The sequence below is a fragment of the Pseudophryne corroboree genome, chromosome 5 (assembly GCF_028390025.1).
Source record: "Pseudophryne corroboree isolate aPseCor3 chromosome 5, aPseCor3.hap2, whole genome shotgun sequence".
Taxonomy (NCBI): domain Eukaryota; kingdom Metazoa; phylum Chordata; class Amphibia; order Anura; family Myobatrachidae; genus Pseudophryne; species Pseudophryne corroboree.
The window spans coordinates 300,439,975-300,456,885 of record NC_086448.1 but is presented as its reverse complement, the minus strand read 5'-3'; the positions used below and the strand labels follow the sequence as shown (position 1 = coordinate 300,456,885).

Sequence of the window (16,911 nt, the reverse complement as noted above, 5' to 3'; positions counted from 1 at the left end):
ATAGCTACTTTAATGGTGGACCTGTGGACTGTCATACGCTTCTAAAACATCCTTTCAGTTTTGCCAAGGTATAGCAATCTACAGAGACAAATCAACTGGTACACCACATATTTAGAACTATAGATTTATCTGTGATGAATATTATAGGTTTTGCCAGTCAATGGGGGAGATTCAAATGTTTGAAAAGTCAGTTGGGAGTCTGTTTTTTCCTATCTAATAGACAGGAAAAAACAGACACCAAACCAACTTTTCAAACATTTGAATTCCACTCAATGGATGTTGAAAAGTATCACCTGCATTCATATACCTGCAGGTGATACTTTTCAGAATCCTTTGAATTGCAAAACCAATAATATGGATCACAAATGAACCTGTAGTTCTAAATACGTGGTGTACCAGTTGATTTGTCCCTGTGGACTGTCCTCTGCCCTCCTGAACAATTTATATGAAAATGTCTCTTTGCTACCAATAAGACAGAATGTATTTAGAAATAAAACAGCTCTCTGCTTATTACTACAAACCATCGAAATAATTGATGCTATCATATTATTGTATTACAGGTTGAGTATCCCATATCCAAATATCCGAAATACGGAATATTCCGAAATACGGACTTTTTTGAGCGAGAGTGAGATAGTGAAACTTTTGTTTTCTGATGGCTCAATGTACACAAACTTTGTTTAATACACACAGTTATTAAAAATATTGTATTAAATGACCTTCAGACTGTGTATATAAGGTGTATATGAAACATAAATGAATTGTGTGAATGTAGACACACTTTGTTTAAGGCACAAAGTTATAAAAAATATTGGCTAAAATTACCTTCAGGCTGTGTGTATAAGGTGCATATAAAACATAAATGCATTCTGTGCTTAGATTTAGGTCCCATTGCCATGATATCTCATTATGGTATGCAATTATTCCAAAATACGGAAAAATCCGATATCCAAAATATCTCTGGTCCCAAGCATTTTGGATAAGGGATACTCAACCTGTATTATTATTATTATTATTATTCTTTTTAATGTGAAACTCAAATTTATTTTTATTGCATTACAGTGCTTCTCAAATGACGTCATTATGGGCCAGATGTACACTAAGACTCGAAAAGTAATAAAGTGGAGCGTGATAAAGTGCCAGCTCCTAACTGCTATGTTACAGGCTGGGTTTGAAAAATAACAGTTAGGAGCTGGTTGGTTTCTAGTTTATCGCTCTCCGCTTTATCACTTTCCGAGGCTTAGTACATCTCGCCCATACTACAGTACATTTTTTCATTATGTTCTTGCACAGGTAAACTCATTATTGACTGACACATTTTAAAACAACTTCAGGTGAATCTAATTATTCACTTGAGATTCTGTGAGGAGACCTGGAAAACCTGCTCTCTTGTACCCCTTTTTCACTGCCACTAAAACCCGAGTCATTATTGTGATAACCCGAGTCATGGCTCATTGGAAAAGGGTTAATCCGGGTTCAGTGACCTGGGAATCCAACCCAGCTAGCTTGCAGGGTTGTACCGGGAAGGACCCAGATTATGGACAGTGCAAACGGATAAGTCGTGTCGTCCAACTAGGCTCCCATTTACACCATGGGGAGATTCACTGTGGAGACATTGCTTCCTGCAGCTCTGTCATACATCCAGAGGCATGGCCAGTGACATCAGGGTAAGTAGCCGTAGTCTCTACTGCTGCTGAGAGACTCTGGCTGTTGCTGCACCCTTGTGCAGTGTAAATGGCTCCGAGCCGGGAATAATCCGAGTCGGAGCCATGGTGGAAAGGGTTAGTCCTGGGTCTGACCTGGTTTGAAACTGAGTTCCAATTCTAAGTTCAGACATTGGACTTGGGTGGAAAAGTGGTATTAGTGTGTCCTGAGGACTGGATTTGAGAATCACTGTTGTATTGTATGGCAAATACTAACTTATGTACACTGAATGCTAATGATGTTTCCTATTTACTCTTGAATTTAACAGAAAAATGTGATGAGCCTCTGGTCGCTGGACTTCAGTCGCAATCCTTTAGAAGTTCGTCAATAATGTCTGGTATTTATGCTCCAGTATATGCTAAACTCAACAGGAGGGAAGGTAAGATCATTTCTGTTTGTTTTGCAATTAAAATGGTTTCAAAGTCAGATCCTGATGTTATATTTTCTATGTACAGTAAAATGATATTTTTAGATTAATATAATCATTGCCTTTATACTGTGTTTACATTTTCTGGTAGCTGAATTTCCCTAATTGCTTACATTCAGGGATTTAACAATAATACATGGAACATTTATTAAAACTAGTTGAATGTTGCCCATTTTTCTGGTGCAATTAAAGGACCAGTAACCCCAAAATGTTCAGATATTAGCCATAAATTAGAATTTTGGAACTATTGGAAAATATTATTGCAAATTACTATATTAAACTATCACGCCATTACACGCCATCTTTGGGGCAGTCATTTGACTAATGCTTACATCTATTGCACTGTCTACATGCCTGCCATCAGAAATTGTGAGTACCAATACAAATATCTGTTTTAATTACTTTCACTTGCAGCTTCCCCCCTTTTCGAAGCTCAGTATCTCCTGACCGTCCCTGTCTCCTATCCTGATCCCTTCTGTCACTAATACCTATATAACATTCATGAACTTAACTTGATATAGTGAAAACAGCGCCTTCTAGTGTAGTATATAAGTATATGTTGAACCTTCACCAGTTAAATGACACCCTTGTAATGCACAAGTACCGTCATAAGTGGATAAATCCACTTTTTAAGCACACACGATGCAGATTGGATTCACAGTTTGAACAGGTTTCATATTCAGTTCCCAAACCACAAGGACCTTCTAGTACTTGATGATCTCATACATGGAAATAGGAAAGAAGGTAGCCAAAATAGTGTGATAACGTTTAACACAAATTTAATTGTGTCCCTATTGGAAAAATGAGGGGATGGGGGGCTAATTCTCTCTCTAGTTAGGGCTTTGTGTCACCTACACATGCACTTTCAATGGAATCTGATTCAGATGTGTAATCTCTTCTATATTGTGTTGTAACATTCCGACATGAATTTACCCATATTTTGGGCAGCTATAAATATTATCGTGTTAATATGACAATGAATGTTCCATGTTCTGGCTGGAAAATGCTCACCATGCTAATGAGAAACTTTCTCTGATTTCATTAAATTGCCAGCTTTACCTGCATTTGCCATGAGTAATCACATGAAATCGGTGTCACAGGAACTTGTACACCAAGAGCTAATTTTAAGGATGATTCCACCTTAGTGGAATATCTACAGTGGTAACTTGGTCCTCTAAATACAACAGAGGGGCGCAGTTTTATGATTTTCTGATTTTTCTCAATAGTGGTATTTGTTGGAATAGCAGTTTATTTCAAGTAGCTAGGCAAAGCTGGTAGATCCAGATACAGTAGTTGAGATTATGTTACAGTAGTTGTGATTGTGTTCAAATATTTTTTACAATCACTTGGAAAAACAATATGTCTTTGTACTCCTTCCTTACTTCTTGATAGCATACGGAGTACTGCTGTAAGAGGATAAATCAGTAAGTCATGTACAGCTCATATTGTTAAAAGTACAAACTACCAACTATTATTGAAATGTATCACTGTTGGATACTTTGCAAAACAATTTGTACATGTGCCAAAAGGCCTTTATATTCATTTATTGATCCTATTAACGATCGCCCTGAAATGTGTTCCCAATCTAATTTGAAACCACATAGCTAGCCAAAATCTTGTAACTTCTGAACCGTGGCAAATTAGTTTGCCAATATCAATTGATGACTTACATGTATGTGGGCTATGGTACAGTACGTCTACGTCACTACTGATGGAAATATAATGTTTGGTGCACATTTTCATGTCTTCCTGTATTCAAAGGTTTCAGCATAAACATTTATTTAACCATGTTCAGAAATGTCAGCAATTACTAAAATTATAACAATTTACAATACTTTATTTATTAAGAGAAATCATAATTAGTAACACATGCAGCACCAATAAGAATGATAATAATTTGGACTAGACTACTGCAAGAGCATACATTTTGTAGGGATTGGGTTAAAGCAATAATTATTTTTTGAAAACTTGAGAGCTGGCAGACTGTTAGTAATGCACAGTTTGTACATGCTGTGTTGTTTTGATCAAATAAAGGAAATCATCTGGAAATTAAAAGATATGCACTTTAAAACACAAGTAGAACTTTTTAAAACTTCTTAACTTTTGCTGGGTAAACAAAAAATGCAATACATGCAACATACATTCAGGCATGGGATGCGGTCAATTTACTATACAATCAAAATCCCGATGGTCAAAATACAGACAACCATTGACCGATGGTCAAAATACCAACAAGGTCAAAATCCTGACATGGTCAAAATAATGACATTTACAATACTGACAAGGTCAAAATACCGACATTTAAAATGTCGACATGTTTTTCATGATTTTTTCATTGAAACAGACTTGTTTATATTTTACCATCCCAGTTGACCTGGAGGGGAAATATAATAGTGTGTCGAGCGCAGCGAGGCACAATGCTCGATGCGAGGGGACGCGGTGCACATATACGATGTCCATGTCGACCTATGACAACATACACACCAAAAAAACAATAACAAACTCGTGTTGACTTTTTGACCTTTACAATGTTGGTATTTTGACCTTGTCTGTATTTTAAATATCGGTATTTTGACCTTGTCGAGATTTTGACCATCTGTCCCGCTCGGGCATGTGCAACAGTTACATGGAAATGTTCACCATTGTGCAACCCAAAAAGTAACAATCTTATACAGTGTTCTGTAGTCAGTGAAATTAAGCAACACTATGGCAATGTCACATCAGAATTTAATTGTTGTATTCTGTTGCAATAATTTGGTCTGAGGTCCTAATAATAATAATAATAATAATAATAATAATAATAATAATAATAATAATATATTTTTATCATTGTCTTGCACTAGAAGACACATAAAACAGGGGCATATGGGATGGACAGTATACATGCAGATATGACAACTAAGCATCAGTAATGGCGTGGGTGAAGTCTTGTATGTGGAAGTGAAATGTTTTAGTCAAAGTCAGAGGTCAAAGGTAGATGGGTGAGGGGGAGAGTATTTTGATAAGTGAGTGATTATTTTGACATAAGGTTTGAGCTGTATAAAGGGTGCTCAAGAGGGATTTGAAAGTAAGGTTGAGTAATTTCAAATGAATTATAGATTACATGAAGAGACAGTGTAGGGATTTGCAAAGTGGTGAAGCAGATGTAGGTGGCGAGTGAAGAAAATCAGTCTTATTACAGCATTTACAATGTATTCAAATGGGGATAGATGAGTTAGTGTTAAGGGAATAGTACATGGCAGGAAGTTGAAGTAGTCAAGGTAGGAAATGAGGTGAGCATGTATAAGAGATTTGGGGAGTTTTCTTGATAAGAAAAGAGTGTATTCTGAAGATGGAGGTGACAGGACAGTGAAATATATTGGACAGTGACACAGAACAGGGGATATAGTCAAATATAACAGTAAGCTGGCAGTTTGGGAGAGTAAGAAAATAGTCGCTTTATCGATGACAAGTGAGAGTTGAGGGGAGGTGGAGACTCTGGGAGGAAGGAAATGATAAGCTCTGTTATGGACATGCAGAGTTTTAGAAAACTTTGAGACATCCATGAGTATATAATATAGATTTGATGGATTCCTGGTAAGTGCCGCAGAATAAGCTGCCAGGGGTGAAGTCTCATCAAGAAACGTCACCACATTTCAACAAATACATAGGTATACAAGGGAAAGAAGACCTCAAACCCCAGGCGCTCACAAAAATATGAAATAAATATAAATTATATTATACAATATGTCCCTTTTGTTTTGGGAATGGAAGACGATCACATTGGTTATGCTGGTTTTCTTATAATCTCCTCCAAGATCCTTTTCCACTCGTAATACCATATGGGGGACAAAAACAAAGAAACAATGTGTAGGACAATCTTCAATGGATAATAAGTTAATATGGCCATACACCTAAAGATTTATTGCCCAATCTGGCTGATTGGAATTAAAATCTGGAGGACAAATAAGTGAATTTCTTTTCCCAGAGAAGAGGAGTACAGTGACTCTGAGCAAATTGGAAAGCCCACAGCAGAGCATTGTGAGCCACCAACAGATAATAGGAGTGGAGATGAGTATTTGACAGAAGTAGAGACTCTAAAAGAGCAATATGAAAGGCACAGTAGCAAAGGTGTCCAGCTGAAAAGGGTGATTAACAAGGTATAAAGCAACAGAGAGGCCCAGGAGGATTAGTATGGAGAAGTGACCTTTTAGACTTTGCTGTAAGAAGATCATTGATCACGTTTAGGACAGAAGTCTCAGCGGAATGTTGGGGTGAAAGTCTATTTGCAAAGTATCAAGACGGTACATAGCGGGGAGAATATATGATATAAGTACAGTAGGTATACACAAGCTCAAGTGATTTGGAAGCAAAGAAGGGGGAAGCAGTACAATGGGGTGGTACTTGGAAAGAAAGGCTGATCTGGGAGATGGTTTATTTAGTATTGTTAGAAGAGTTTAACACAAAGGAGGTGAGAAGAGAATATATGTATAGTGTTGATTTCAAAGGGAGAGAAATAGAAAGAGGGGTTTTGGGTTATGGGTGGTGCAGTATAGAAGAAACTGTGTCTATGATAACACCTTTGGTTTTTCTGAGTCTGTTAGTATGGCTGAGGGAGATGGCTCCATAGGAAAGAGCTGAAGGGAATGTAGTGTCAGAGGAGGCATGCCAGGCTTCTGTACTGACAAGGATGTTGAGGGATTTTGAAATGAAAGATTACAGGTAGGTGACAGTTTGTTTCAAAGAGATCTCACATTCCAAAGTGCAGAACTGGAGTTATGTGGATAATGCTGGGGAAATTGGAAGTGCACAGAGAGAGGAAAAGTTTGCGATAGAATGAAGAGCATGAGCAGATAGGGCACAGCTTGAGTATGATATAGTAGGCAGCTATGAGAAGGAGCAAGATATAAAAGAGGAAAAGCAAAAATGATTTCTGGTTTGTTGCTGATTATGTAAGACAGTGAGTTTGGGGGTGTAATAAATATGCAGTGAGAGTTCATTGGTGCAAACAGTTCGAGGAAGGGACTAATAACAAGTAAATAATAATAGGGGAGCAAAAAAATGGCAAGAATGTAGCAATAAGTGCACAAATTATATAACATTGTGCCATATTTTGTCACACAAAGTGCCAGGACTGCTAGCCGCAAGCCCCATTACTAGGAGCTCCGTGCCCTAACCCTATTGCTTAGAGAGTCTTGGGGTCTCCCTTGCTCTCTCCCTCTGGCCGCAACTCCTGCTCTCTCTCCACACTGCTGCAAGACTGTCTGTGGCATTCCACATGTGGTGATTCCTGGCACTTGCCATGTTGGTCTGAGTCAGATGACCACTGTATCACCAATGGAATACCAGCCAGCCAATCAGTGCTCAGGTGCTCAGTGCTCAGGTATAAAAGGACTTCCTGAAGCAGCTCAAGTTGCCATTGCAATGTTGTTCACAGTCCTAACTGTGTTCAGGGACTCTGTCCTCCACTTTACAGTCAGTTTGGTACCAGTCCATTTCCTGCTCAGTTCAAGTCCAGTACCTGCTCATTCTGGAGCCATTCCAGTTCCTGCTCATTCTGGAGACATTCCAGTTCCTGCTCATTCTACTGCCATTCTGTTTCCTGCTCATTCTGGAGCCACTCTGGTTACTGCTCATTCCAGAGCATTCTGGTTCATGCTCATGCTGGTGCCATCCTCGTTCCAGCTCATTCCTGTCCCAGTCCGGGTTCTGCTCTGCCCAATGCCAGTCTGGTTGCAAGTTACTACTGTACTGTTCAAAGGTCCAATGTTCGTAAAGCCTGTCTACCCTAGTGTCCCAGGTGGCTAATCCAGTGCTACTGCACTATCCAGAGGCCTAGAGTGCCTGACAAGTGTTCTGGGTGACTGTTCAGTATCAAGTTGTTCCTTTTCCTTTGTCAGGTCCGGGTGTTTTTGTGAATCCGTTAACCCGGGACCAACCACAGGTGTAGGTGCTGGGCTATGAAGAAAGCAGGGAGGACGAAGAAAGTTCCGATTCATATATTTATTCAAAATAACAATTCAGTAAAGAGTTAACTGACAAGTTGTTAATCATCATATTATACTGAAGTATTGCAGGAATAATATGCAAAAGAAAACTCAAAAATACATAAAAGAAATGTTCATGGAAACATATGCAAAACAAGCTGATGAATAAATGTTGGATTGTCCAAATATAAACGAGCTTTGATGCTGAACTGCAGAATATGATTAACTGGATAATGCAGACATGAAGAGATAACTGTAAGGATTTGCAATGGAGTTTTGAGAGTTAACTGAGAGACTGTGAAGAATTATCCTTGTTATGACAACATAGCAAATATAAACAAGCTTTGATGCTGAACTGCAGAATGTTATTAACTGGATAATGCAGACATGAAGAGATAACTGTAAGGATTTGCAATGGAGTTTTGAGAGTTAACTGAGAGACTGAAGAATTATCCTTGTTATGACAACATAGCAAATATAAACAAGCTTTGATGCTGAACTGCAGATTGTGTTTAACTGGTTAATGCAGACATGGAGAATTAACTGTAAGAATTGGCAATGGAGCTTTGAGAGTTAACTGAGAGACTGTGATGAATTATCCTTGTAATGACAACATAGCAAATAAAAGTACTGAATTGGGTTACTTGCGGATTCCGGAGATCACTGTGAAACTGTAGTAGAAGACAAGGTGATGAATGGGTTAAATGCAGAGTTGAACAAACGAACAGCTGAGAGAAACAGAATCCTCCAGACTTTGAATGATAGGCAGACTGACAAGGTAACCTCATGCAGGACACTGGGAATCCAACTATTTCCAATAGGAGTGCAATTAACTGACAGCACAGCAGAGAGCCGGTGGATCTTTCAGCAGTGAAGGCTGCAGACGGACCTCTGGGAACGGAGGCGATATCTGGACCACGGGAATCACACAGGAATGCACGGAGAGAGCTCAGAGCTAGAGCACAGCTTTGATACAACAAAGCACTGGCCCAGAGTAACATAATCCCAGCCTACTTAAAGGCAGCACAAGCACGGGATTGGCTTACACCTGCCCACAGGTGTTTTCACAAGTGCTCTGTATTAGCTATTTGGTCTCCAACATGGCCACCTCCTATACAGCAGACACACCGCAGTGCCTTAGGCCATTTGGTCCCCGCACTCACAGTTCCCAGACTCTGCATTACCTGTGCCATTGATCACGCCGTGTCCCCACACGGGCGCACAGCACCGCGAGCAACCGCACTGGCAACGGATGAACCCCAGAACCCGCAGAGGTAAGAGACCGGTTCGTGACAGTACCCCCTCCTCTAAGGGTGGTCTCCGAACACCTTTGAACCTTATCAGGATTTTTGGAGAAGTATTTCTGTACCAGTCTTGGAGCATGAACATCTTCAGAGAAAACCCAGGATCTTTCCTCTGGACCGTAACCCTTCCAGTCGACCAGAAACTGTAAACGTCCATATCGGGAACGTGAGTCCACAATCTCTTTAACTTCAAATTCCTCATTCTGCAAAGAGTGAACTTTAGGAGCTTTGGACTGGGTAGTACGGAACTTATTGAGAATCAAAGGCTTCAGTAAAGATGTATGAAAGGCGTTAGGAATTCTCAAAGACGGTGGCAACTTGACTTTGTATGACACAGGGTTGAGTACCTTAACAATGGGAAATGGACCAATAAACTTGGGAGCAAATTTCTTAGAAGGAACTTTGAACTTGAGATTGCGCGTAGAAATCCAAACTTGGTCTCCCACTTTGTAACTCGGTACAGCTTTACGTTTTCTATCTGCAAAAGATTTATAACGAGCGGAAGTTTTGACCAAGGACTTACGTACACAACTCCAGATGCTAGATAGACGTTGAAGCTCTTGATCTGCTGCTGGAACCTCTAGGGCTGGCAATGGATGAAACTCTGGTGGAGAACTTCTTGGACTCTTATGTTGGGCACATTTAGGACATGCTGCTATAAACTCTTGGACATCGGCTTTGAGACGTGGCCACCAATAAGACTGTTGAATAAATTTGAGAGTCTTTAGAACCCCAGGATGACCCATGAAGGAAGAGGAGTGAGCCCAGGTAAGCAGCCGTTTTCGAAGACTTGTGGCTACAAAGGTCTTGCCAGGCGGAGGAACTGGAGAGGTTCGAGTCATTAAGAAGGACGTAGGATTCACAATGGCTTGATTCGTGGTAGCATCATTTAATTCAGAAGAAGCAAAGGACCGGGAAAGGGCATCTGCCTTTTTGTTCTTAGACCCTGGACGATAGGTAAGTTTGAAATCAAATCGTGAGAAGAAAAGCGCCCATCGAGCTTGTCGTGGATTCAAACACTGAGCTGACTGCAGATACAGAAGATTCTTATGATCAGTATAAACTGTAATGCGATGTTGAGCTCCTTCTAGAAGGTATCTCCACTCCTCAAATGCCAACTTGATGGCAAGTAACTCTTGCTCACCGATTGCATAATTACGCTCTGTCGGGAGGAACTTACGGGAGAAATATCCGCAGGGATGGACCTTTTTATCTTCAAAGACTTGTGACAACACAGCTCCTACTGCTTCTGTAGATGCATGCACCTCTAGTAGAAAGGGACGATTCAAATCAGGCTGTCGAAGAATGGGGGCTGACACAAAGGCTTGCTTTAAATCAGAGAAGGCTTTGATTGCTTCAGAAGACCAGTTCGTAGGATTTGCTCCCTTGCGAGTTAGGGCTGTGATAGGAGCAGCTAACGTAGAATAATTCTTAATGAATCTCCTATAGAAATTAGCAAAGCCAAGAAATCGCTGAATCCCCTTGAGAGTTGTAGGAGTGGACCAATCCCGGATAGCTCGCGTCTCTGGGATGGATAGCGGATGAATTTGTCCCCTAGGAGGGGTCTTGCCCGGAACCAGGATGACTGGGCAGTCCCATTCACGATGAGGAGGTAGAGAGTCTGCTGCTTGCTTACTGGAAACATCCGCAAGGGATTGATACACCGGAGGTAGATCGGAAAGGCTAATTGACCGAAGAGGTACAATTGTAGCTACACAGTCCTTGGTACAAGATTTACCCCATGAAAGGACTTCCATGGTTTGCCAATTAAGTTGAGGATTATGTTTCTGCAGCCAAGGTAAACCAAGTATCACATCTTGAGAGGCTTTGGGAATCACGTAGAAGGAGAGGTATTCGGAATGGAGCTCACCAACTTTCATCTTGAGACATACGGTTCGATGAGTAATTATACCATCTGGAATTCGACTTCCATCCACTGCTGTAACAGCAACTGCTGCTTCCAGGGGCATGGTTTGAACTTTAGACAGTATGACAAAGGCTAAGGAGATGAAGTTCTTGGCTGCCCCGGAATCTAGGAGGGCTGAAACTTTCACTGTAGAACTTGGAACTTCTAATTGAATAGACAAGGTTGGCTCTTTCCCAGAACGTGATTCTAAAGTAACTCCTAGCTTAACCTCTCTTGAATAAGCTAGGAGGCGAGAGTTTCCCGGTCGGAGTTTGCAGAATTTAACTAAATGTTCGGAGGACCCACAGTACATGCAGAGGTTACCCTGTCGACGACGAAGTCGTTCCTCCTCTGTGAGGCGAGAGTGCCCAATCTGCATAGGTTCTTCAGTCATTACTGGAGACTGTGATGAAGAATCTTGTCGAGGGCTAGGATGATCACGTGGACTGGATCGCTCTGCCCTGGATTTCTCTAAACATCGCTCCCTGTAACGTAGATCAAGTTTGTTACAGAGAGAAATCAATTCATCCAGTTTAATTGGCACATCCCGGACAGTTAAATCATCCTTGATTCTTTCTGAAAGTCCATTCCAAAACGCGGCGATCAGGGCCTCCTCATTCCAGTTTAACTCTGAAGACAACGTGCGAAACTGAATAATATATTGACTGACAGGACGTAAACCTTGACGTAGACGGAGAATCTCCAAGGATGCTGAGGTGGTCCTGCCTGGTTCGTCAAAGATTCTCCTGAAGGAAGATACGAACTCTTTGTAATTAGAGAGGATAGGATCACCTCTCTCCCATAATGGTGATGCCCACTCCAGAGCCTGACCGGAGAGGAGGGCAATAATATATGCAACCTTAGAACGAGCTGATGGGAAACTGGCAGACATCAGTTCAAACTGGATCTCGCATTGATTCAGGAATCCTCTGCAAAGTTTTGGAGTTCCGTCAAACTTACTCGGAGAGGGTAACTGCAAGCGGGACGTAGGCAGCGTCACAGGAGAAGCTGTAGTGGTAACTGGGACATCTGGGGCTGGAATCTGGACTTGGAACGTTTTAATAGCCGTATGAAGAGTCTCTAAACGGTCTGCCATAGTTTGCATAAACTGCACTATTTGTGTCTGTATAGACTCCTGGTTTTCCAGACGGGAAAGGATATCTGATGTAGCACCGCCTCCTGCGAATTGGTCACTTGACGGATCCATGTGGCCAGTGCTTACTGTCAGGTCCGGGTGTTTTTGTGAATCCGTTAACCCGGGACCAACCACAGGTGTAGGTGCTGGGCTATGAAGAAAGCAGGGAGGACGAAGAAAGTTCCGATTCATATATTTATTCAAAATAACAATTCAGTAAAGAGTTAACTGACAAGTTGTTAATCATCATATTATACTGAAGTATTGCAGGAATAATATGCAAAAGAAAACTCAAAAATACATAAAAGAAATGTTCATGGAAACATATGCAAAACAAGCTGATGAATAAATGTTGGATTGTCCAAATATAAACGAGCTTTGATGCTGAACTGCAGAATATGATTAACTGGATAATGCAGACATGAAGAGATAACTGTAAGGATTTGCAATGGAGTTTTGAGAGTTAACTGAGAGACTGTGAAGAATTATCCTTGTTATGACAACATAGCAAATATAAACAAGCTTTGATGCTGAACTGCAGAATGTTATTAACTGGATAATGCAGACATGAAGAGATAACTGTAAGGATTTGCAATGGAGTTTTGAGAGTTAACTGAGAGACTGAAGAATTATCCTTGTTATGACAACATAGCAAATATAAACAAGCTTTGATGCTGAACTGCAGATTGTGTTTAACTGGTTAATGCAGACATGGAGAATTAACTGTAAGAATTGGCAATGGAGCTTTGAGAGTTAACTGAGAGACTGTGATGAATTATCCTTGTAATGACAACATAGCAAATAAAAGTACTGAATTGGGTTACTTGCGGATTCCGGAGATCACTGTGAAACTGTAGTAGAAGACAAGGTGATGAATGGGTTAAATGCAGAGTTGAACAAACGAACAGCTGAGAGAAACAGAATCCTCCAGACTTTGAATGATAGGCAGACTGACAAGGTAACCTCATGCAGGACACTGGGAATCCAACTATTTCCAATAGGAGTGCAATTAACTGACAGCACAGCAGAGAGCCGGTGGATCTTTCAGCAGTGAAGGCTGCAGACGGACCTCTGGGAACGGAGGCGATATCTGGACCACGGGAATCACACAGGAATGCACGGAGAGAGCTCAGAGCTAGAGCACAGCTTTGATACAACAAAGCACTGGCCCAGAGTAACATAATCCCAGCCTACTTAAAGGCAGCACAAGCACGGGATTGGCTTACACCTGCCCACAGGTGTTTTCACAAGTGCTCTGTATTAGCTATTTGGTCTCCAACATGGCCACCTCCTATACAGCAGACACACCGCAGTGCCTTAGGCCATTTGGTCCCCACACTCACAGTTCCCAGACTCTGCATTACCTGTGCCATTGATCACGCCGTGTCCCCACACGGGCACACAGCACCGCGAGCAACCGCACTGGCAACGGATGAACCCCAGAACCCGCAGAGGTAAGAGACCGGTTCGTGACATCCTTATTAGATTCCAGCAGCTATCTTCTGTGACTCTTCTAGTCTTCAATCAAGTTCTTACTATGTATTATTCTGTGTGCTCTTAGTATCAGTCCAGTTGTATTTTACTCCAGTCCATGAGAAGGAACTTTATTAGACCGTCCAGCTTCCGGCTACCTAATCTGACTCCACTCCAACCTGTGATTCCTGGGTTTACAAATAACCACAAGTGTGACATATTGAAAACAATGGGTAATCTAAGAATACTTAAAGTGGCATTTAATTTAGCATCCCAAGGCTATACAATTACCCCTGAAGGGATTTTTATTCGCCTGCCTCAGACAGGCAAAAAACAAATCTGCAATAAGCATGCATTTTTTCATGATCACGGTCATGCAAATACATAGGTCCATGACATTTTAAAGGACCCTATATGTTTTCACATGAAAGTTTAAAATGTTTCAGATGGAAAAAATGAGGAATAATTGAATAGTCTGAAAGGAAAATTTGCATCAAAAACTAATTGTGAAAATTCCTTTTTTTCCACCTGAAAAATTTCTGGGTCTCATTGAATAGCCCCTTTGTTTTGTCTGGATTGGAAGTGTTATTTTTTTTTTATTTGTGGATATTCTAAATGTTGCTTAACAAATTGCACAGTTGTGACATTGATCTGCATGTTAATACTGTATATTAGGACTGAGGGCCTAACTCAGAGTTGTACGCTAATGCAATTGCAATTGTGATTTTCTAGGCTATGGAAGTGCTAATGTTAGCAAGTAAAGCTGCCACCCAGAAATGTAATGAGACAAACCACCGGAGCGAGCGCAAACCCATTTGCAACTGCATATACAATCGCAACCTACAGATGTAGCTATGCTTATCTTACTGCGATGCAGCGTGTTGAATCATGGCATTCTGCATGGAGTGACAGGCTGCTACTATTTGTAGTCATAGCCTGGCATGCCATGCAGCAAGCCATGTTGCAGCATGCTGCATTGCAGCAAAGAGGAGCATGTGCAACAATGGGGAACATCATCCTCATAGGTCTATACCTAGGAAGACTGCCTGTGGCAGTATCAACACCATGTTTCTATGTGTAAATGATTACAGCTGACAGATACACACCCCAAAAATGGTCATGACATGCCTATGTTGTTGCCACCATTTCCTCCCAAATTACTACCCTCAAAAAGTCCCTTCCTATCAATCACTCTGAAAAGAAATCCTCACTGTGAGGAGAATCACAAAGCCACCTTAACACATGTGCAGTGCAATCACAGTGCATATGCAGTTTGACGATAATTGATCAATTGCGAAAACATCACCAAAGCATACAACTCTACATCAGGCCCTCAGTTCACTAGACTGCACATACTTCCATGCAGATATGACAAATAATGAGAGTTTGCAGTTATGACACCCTTCTAAGTCATCATCAAGGTTCTAAGTCATCATCGTGTTTTGATTTTGGCAAGACCAACCTCAAGTGTTTTTGTTTGGATTTGGTTCTTGATTCATTTAGAAATCAATTGAAAAAAAATTGCTTATTATTGATAAAAAAAATTATTACAAAAAATCATGTACTTTTTGCAATTAAAAATCTAATATTCAGATTTAAAAACAAATTCTGAACCACGGGACGATCCGACGATCCAGACCAGGTTATGGTTCAGTTTGGATCCACAAAATTTGGTTGGATTTGTATTTCTGGAGAACCGAACTGCACTTCTCTACTTTAAAACAGAGATGCCACTTGATTTATTTTTTTACAAGCTGAATGATAAATAAATTGTAGATTATTTAAATCCAAAATAAAGTACAGCCAATTTCTAAAGAGAAAAAAGCAACAGCTAAATTATGTGGAACTTGTATAACTTATTTTATTTTATGAGTGCTCCCTGTTAATAGTGACATATAAATGTCCTAGATGGGAATCACTGAGATGTGTGCAATGATAGGTGACATGCTAGAACACTAGTGTATCAATTTTACATGTCTCTTGTCTGAGAGATACCATATCAAGCACCCCAAATCAGAGAGCAGTATACAATGCTCATGCATCAGCCCACTAAAATTATCATCAGGTGAGATTTGTGCAAGAGTTCAGGTGCTGCAGTAAGTATGGTTCCTTACAAGGAAAAAATTGTGTCCATTTCATGGTCTGACACATAACACATAAGACAAGCACCTTGTACTTTTGAGTGTACAAACAACTCACAAACAATGAAACATTTAAGGAACTTGTTAACATGTAAGATATTTTAAACACAGCAGTCTATTTATCAATATTCTTTTTATAGTTGTGATAAGTGTATTTTTTATTGGTCTTTATCTTGTTATAAAAGAACTTATTACCACAATTTAACAATATTTGACTGCCATAGCATCTGATCAATTCTCAGTTGGCAAAAGCTACGCAGAGAAATAACACTTGTTTATATTAGTTTCAGTGGTCTCGTTCTGTAATAGATTGATGGCTTCTAATTAGGCTCCTTAATGCAAAATGTTGGATAAAGAAAAACAAGTCATACAAAAGAAGGAAACATCTATTTTTAGCCAACAATAAGACTTTTTGCTCTTTGATAAGGCAGTCTCAAAATGTTAATTATGGAGAAAATGCTTTTTAATCAGTGGGGCACTTGCTATACTAGGACTGCAGTTACTAGCTGTTATATTACATCCTGTTTCCTTGTGAGTAACACACTCAAATGTACTTTGAATAATGGCCCTCATTCCGAGATGTTCGCTCGGTAAAAATCTTCGCATCGCAGCGATTTTCCGCTTAATGCGCATGCGCAATGTTCGCACTGCGACTGCGCCAAGTAAATTTGCTATGCACTTAGTAATTTTACTCACGGCTTTTTCATCGTTCTGGCGATCGTAATGTGATTGACAGGAAATGGGTGTTACTGGGCGGAAACAGGCCGTTTTATGGGCGTGTGGGAAAAAACGCTACCGTTTCCGGAAAAAACGCAGGAGTGGCCAGAGAAACGGAGGAGTGTCTGGGCGAACGCT

At 40.5% G+C, this 16,911-nt stretch overlaps 1 protein-coding gene across 3 annotated transcripts in view; it reads left to right on the top strand.

Moving 5' to 3' along the window:
• Positions 1-16,911, top strand: part of CNTNAP2 (contactin associated protein 2) — a 2,955,022-nt gene that overhangs the window by 625,539 nt on the left and 2,312,572 nt on the right. For all 3 annotated transcript variants that reach the window (XM_063922438.1, XM_063922437.1, XM_063922439.1), the window contains exon 2: positions 1,973-2,083. In XM_063922438.1, the coding sequence (XP_063778508.1) occupies positions 1,973-2,083 (111 nt within the window). The remainder of the gene's footprint in view (positions 1-1,972; positions 2,084-16,911) is intronic.